The 6,000-nt window shown below is 51.2% G+C and overlaps 1 protein-coding gene across 2 annotated transcripts in view; it reads left to right on the top strand.

The window, feature by feature from the left end:
- The first annotated feature begins 3,859 nt into the window (after positions 1-3,859).
- The window catches only part of DSP (desmoplakin), a 43,793-nt gene continuing 41,652 nt past the window's right edge, over positions 3,860-6,000 (top strand). Inside the window, exon 1 of one of the 2 annotated variants that reach the window (XM_027523978.1) lies at positions 3,860-4,086. In XM_027523978.1, coding sequence (XP_027379779.1) covers positions 3,884-4,086 — 203 coding nt within the window. In that variant the 5' untranslated portion in view covers positions 3,860-3,883. The remainder of the gene's footprint in view (positions 4,087-6,000) is intronic. The other variant, XM_027523977.1, reaches the window with a different exon arrangement.

Here is a 6,000-nt window from a genome sequence, read left to right as displayed (position 1 = left end):
TCCAGCCTCCCGATCTTGCAACCTGGGGCTCTTAATGAAAGAAGATTAGGCAGGAAAGGACAGATGAATCTCCTGGATCTATGCTGTCCAGCTAAAGGGAGTCAAAAAAAATGCTCAAAACACACAATTTATTAGATATCATCTGTCCCCAAACCAAGGGGCAACTCCTCAGTACAGAAACAGAAAGTGTATTTGAGATGTTTCTCTCAGCTCTACAATTTCTGAAAAGTTAATCCCCCTCCTCTGGCAAAAACGAAAAACCACTATAAACAGAAAAATTCTTCTGTTCCCGGGCCCTTGAACCAAGGAAAATAGAGTTCTGGGCTAATTTATATATTTCACAAACATTTTCCCATTTCTGAAATGGAATTTCTGTGGGTTTATGAAACTGCTTTCTTCATTTAAAGCTTCGGACAGTTTCAACAACTTTAGGAGAGATTGATCTTATTTTTTATAATACCGAGAACACAGATTTATGATTTCTGGAGGATTATAACTTATTCATAAAAATGGAAAAATAAAAGTTCCAATTAAAGAATCCTACTTCCCTGGGAATTCCCCAGGGGTCCCGTGGTTAGGACTTGATGCTTTCACTGCCGGTATCTGGGTTTGATCCCTGCTCAGGGAACTAAGATCTCTCAAGCCTCATGGTGAGGTCAAAAAAGAGAAAAAGGATACAACTTCTGTGGCAGGCAGGAAGAACAGCTATTTTAACTCACAAGTTGTAAATCTTTTCTGTGGTAAAGGATTATCATTTATCCCCAAAGAGATAGGAGACAGTTCCCGTGGGATTTTGAGCAAGTAAATGGTTTCGCTTAATCTCATTGAAATCAAGGGGCTCTGTTTCATTTAAAAAATATGTTCAGGATAGGACTGATGCCTGTTTCCTAACCGCAAGGTCATTTTTAAGGTCGGCTAGAGAGAAAGTGACTTGTCAGTGATGTGTCTCTAACAGTACGAGGGGACCTATCTACAAGTGGAAGGAAAAAATAGCCGACCTTCCTCGGGTCAGCTAGTGAGGACTGTGCCAGACGTTGGAGTCTAAACTTCAGCAACCTAGTTGTAAGGAAAAAAGCTACTTTTTAACCCCTTTCCTGTACCCCAGAAATTCTGAAGACATACCATGTAACAGCAGACCTAATATTGTATTGCAATTATTTGTTTTCCTACTGCAGATGAAATCCTACATGAGTGCCCAGTAGTGAGCCTACAGTAGACGCTTTATAACTGCTTTCTAAATGTGTGTGCGCGTCAGTCTCTCAGTCGTGTCCGACTCTTTGCCACCCCATAGACTGAAACTGCCAGGCTCCTCTGTCCTTGGGATTCTCCAGGCAAGTGCAGTGGGTTCCCATTCCCTTCTCCAGGGGATCTTCCCTGGATCAAACCTGCATCTCTCGTGTCTCCTGCTTTGGTGAGCGGATTCTTTACACTGTGCCATGGACTACCCAGTGTGAATTATCAGGGACACCCTGCCTCTGCCACCCGCCCTCCCTGCCCCAAGTTGAGCAGAGCTTTTGCCACAGTGGGAGCTGGTTCACAGATGAGTGTTGTGGTTAAGGAGGCTTCTACTGTGACCTTCTTACTACACATTATTGAAATAAAGAAATCCCTGAATTTTTAACATTGAAGTTTTACTATAATGTTTTTGAGGACAGTCTGTGTGTTTTCCACAGTCTAACATTGGTCCTTCTGCATAAGAGGTTATAACTACTTGATGAATGAAGAGGTACATAGAGGTATTTTATACATTATGGACTGATATCCTGGAAAGGTTTCTCCCCTCCCATCCATGGGTATCAGCCACTTGTACCGATGCGGACTTCCAGCCACTGATTCAGTTTCAGAAGAAGCACTGTTCTTGTCCGTGTGTGTGTGTGCTCACTCAGTTGTGTCTGACTCTTTTGCGACCCCATGGACTGTAGTCTGCCAGGCTTCACTGTCCATGGAATTTTCCAGGCAAGAATACTGGAGCAGGTTGCCATTTCCTTCTCCAGGGGAATGTTCTTGTCTATATATCTGTGTTTGTGAAATCTTTTGAACACTATCACATTTGCCTTTATTAGAAGAGGAAATTGAGAAAATGTTGGGAATTACTGAGCGTGCTAACAGTGGTAAACTTTTATCTCATGATATCTTTAACTGCTTGGACTTAGGCTGGTGACCTCTGCAGTTCGTGGTGGAGAAAAAGGATATGCTGTCCAAGATTTGTGCCTAAAAATTGAGGGGAAATTTGGAGTGCTATAAAATGGGATCTTTAGAGAACTTCCATTCTCTTTACAACATGCAAATATACATACAAAGATAGTTTGATTTTTGTTCTTTTCAGTTTATACATATACATACAAATATAGTTTCAGTTTATACACATACATACAAATAGTTTGATTTTTGTTCTTTTCAGTTTACACATATATATACTAATATAGTTTGATTTTTGTTCTTTTCAGTTGATAAACATTGCAGAAATATATTGTATAAGATGATGAGTTAACTGTCATTGTTTAGAGAGAGGACAAGTATTTATTATAAAGATCTTTAAATGGTGTTTATTACAGAGTAATTGAACACTTTTTCTGAAGTATAAAAACAGCTTTTTATGGACGGTGTGACAAAGACCGCGGTGTGGGTCACACTCAGGCACTAACTGGGAGCGGTCCTAGATCAAGTTGCTGGAATGTTCTGCTTTACTCATCTGTAGCCAGTGGACAATCTCTGTCCAGGGTTCTCTGCTGCTCTCAGGGAGGCTGAAGCTCCCTGACTTGTGGAAAAGCTGTTTCTAAAAGGATGGGTCCAAGGTGCTGGTGCCCAGGGGCGCGCAAAACAGGAGTGGTCCCCGAGTTTTTTAAGTAAAATTTGGAAACGGTCTCAGGGTGGCAGTCTTTGCAATTTCTCGTTTAAAATGACTGATCATCATCAGACAGAATGAAAGAAACTGCAATTTATAGTTTCACGGTGCCCTGTGGAAACCGTAGTGTTTTCTTCTTTATCTTCACGCCAAAGAAATTAGTTATTTACGGTGAAGACTTCCCCGGAAAGCAGTGATTCTGGCTAAGGACTCGTTTCACGCGTCGGAAAACGGACTTCTTCAGTATTCTGAATTACCAGACTAAAAGAAAATTTTTAAAAAGCCTCCAAACAAAACCTCATCATCTACGCGTTCTCTCAATAGTTTCTAGAGGAGGCTTGGCCGGCACCGTTTCCAGGGATAATCAAAAGTAAATGTTTAATAAGTAACTGTGCAATCGAATGACTTCTATTTTTCAGCTTATTTCCGCCCCGGGGGCCGTAAAATCCTCAAAAAAGGGGGGGCCGTCTCCCTCCCCTCCACTCCAGCTCGGGGCGGCGCGCACGCCCTGCCCTCGGCCCACCGCCTGCCCCAGGCGCTCGGGTCCCGGGCCCCTGCCCCGTCGAGTTACTCAGGCCCCGCGCGCAGGGCGGAGCCGCGGGCCGGCGGCGCAGGTGGGGAGGGGCGGCCGGGGCGCGTCGGTGACACCCGCGGGGGAGCGGGGAGGAGCAGCGGCCGCACCCCGCCCTGGGAAGAAACCGGCCAGGTGTGGCTTCGGCGCCCGGCGCCAGCGGGGAGGAGACTCGCGCCCCCGCCAACCAACACCACCACCCGCCCGCGGCCCGGCTCCTCTGCGCCCTCGCCGCGCTGCGAGCCGCAGCTCCCGCTCCCGGCCCGTCCCCGGCGCCCTACCCCCGCCCGCTTGCCGCGCTCGCAGCGGCCGGGCCGGCCGCAGTAGAGAGGCGCGACCTCGCGATCCTTCTGCGTCCCCAGCTCAGCCCCGGCGTGGGGCCTCTCCCGGGAGCCCCTCGCCCTCTCCGAGCCGGCCGGCCCTCGCGTCCGCCCCGGAGCTGAGCGGCGCTCCGAGTACCCGCCAACATGAGCTGCAACGGAGGCTCGCACCCGCGCATCAACACGCTGGGCCGCATGACCCGCGCCGAGTCCGGCCCCGACCTGCGCTACGAGATGACCTGCGGCGGGGTCGGCGGGGGCGGCGGCGGCGGCGGCGGCGGCGGGGGCACCAGCAGGATGTACTACTCGCGGCGCTGCACGGTCACCGACCAGAACTCGGACGGCTACGGGTGGGTACCGGGCCGGGGCCGCCACCCTCCCCTGGTACCCTGGGACCGGGAGGGATCCCTGACCGACGGGGAAACTCAGGTCCCGAAATGGGACGGTCGGTCAGTCCGAGGTCCTGCGCAATCGGCGTGTCCCGCGCGCGCCGCGCTGACCGTGGGGGGCGCGTGCGCCCGGGGAAGGGAGCCGCTCTTACGCGCCCGCGGCCGGCCGGTGAGGGTGCCGGCGGGGCGCGGGGGTCCCGGCTGCCCCCCGGAACTATCCTTTGCGCGGCGTCGCGTTAGTCTAGGGCCACAGATGGGAGGTCAGGCGGACGGGGCTGCGACCACCAAAGCCAACTTCTCTAACTGTAACCAAAAGTAAAGCAGTACAGAAGCGGGGGCTCCGGCCTGCGCGCGGGCCGGGGTGGACTCGGCGGGCGCTACTGCTCATCGCCAACTCGTGGTCACCCCGAGACCCCGTCCGCAGCGGCGCCTGGGCAGCTCGGCCGCCGGGGGAGGCTTTTGTGTAGAGGCTGCGCGTCCCGGCCTCTGGGGGTCCCGGGTCGAGAAGGCTCCGCTTTGTCGGCTTCTCCTGCTACCTAGACCGAGTTGCCTGGAGGGGGCGGCGGCCTGTTCCCGCGCCCCCCGGCCCCCCAGCCCGGATAGGCCACGCCGCAGCTCCGGCTGGGGAGCACACCTGTGGCCCCGCGCCTGCGCCCTTTGTCTCCTGGTTTTTCAAATGCACCCGAGAAACGACCTCGGTGTCGGGGTGGCGGAGGGCGGGCGCAGACTCCGGCGCTCCGAGCCGGGGCTCGCGGAGGAGCGGCGCCGCGTCCCACCCCCGCCGGCCCGCCACGCCGGGGGCGCCCTTGTCCAGGTGCCCCGGGGAGAGCGGTGGGAAGAGGGCCAGGTCTGCCTCCAAGTCAGCGGGGAAATCCAGCGAGGGGGGTCACTCGGGTGGGGGCGGAGAAAATAACGAACCTACATTTACCCGGTCCCTGGAGCCGGGGTCACCCACCTGAATCGTGAGAATTTCTCGGCCCTCACCCCGCTTTCCGCCCCCTGCAAGTCCTTGCCTTGTAGGGCTTTGGGGAAAAGAGGCCTGGGTTCCAGAAACTGCCGACCTTGCCTTGTGGCCTTAGGCTGGGGAGGAGCAAATTGAATCCTCTCCCGGGGGTTTTGTTTTGCCAGCGGTTTTGGAGGCGGGGACGGACTCGAGTTGCAACGTGCTTTCTGCTTCGATTTATTCATTTCTTTATCTTCCTGGAGCAACTTGAAATTTTATTTTCCCTTTCTGAGTGAACAAAGAACCGTCTCAATCTTGGCGCTCTTTCTTTTCTTACTAATTTTCTTTAAAAAATTGGATGGCTCTCTTTAATGAACAAAATCCGCCTGGGGGTTTCCAGAACAATGTGCCAAGCCACTAGGGAGGCTGGGAAGAAACTTTTGCTCGTTTTCACTTTGGTGTTTAAGTTAGTTTGAAAACTTGGCCAACCATTTAAATCCGAAACTTTACTTCCCCCTCCAAGTCTTCCAGTATTTGGAAAGCACATGCTTTTAAATCCACCAATACATTTAAAGCCATTTAAACCCAAGTCAGAATTAGCAAGGCCACTTCTTTCCCGTATTTTATGAACCAAATTGTTTTTCTTTTTTTAAATGCTCCTGTTATCCTGTTTTAAATTGACAATACACATTATTATTAATGGACTATTTCATCCCCTTGGCTTCTCCTAGAAGTAAATTTGTAATTAATATCTTGCTTAATGAACCGCATAAAAAGACACGTGGTTTTTAAGAATTCTTAAATTCTTAAACCTTAAATTTGGGCGCGGTTCAATGTTTTCGCATAGTAGAGCATCATTTTTTTGTGTTTGGTTTTCCCAACTTGAAGGGTGTTTGTAAATCTGTCAAGTTTTACATCTCTGTGGGAAGGGA

This window comes from Bos indicus x Bos taurus, chromosome 23 (assembly GCF_003369695.1).
Source record: "Bos indicus x Bos taurus breed Angus x Brahman F1 hybrid chromosome 23, Bos_hybrid_MaternalHap_v2.0, whole genome shotgun sequence".
NCBI classification, from domain to species: domain Eukaryota; kingdom Metazoa; phylum Chordata; class Mammalia; order Artiodactyla; family Bovidae; genus Bos; species Bos indicus x Bos taurus.
Note: the sequence above shows the minus strand (reverse complement) of the source record. Positions and strands in the feature narration are given on the sequence as shown.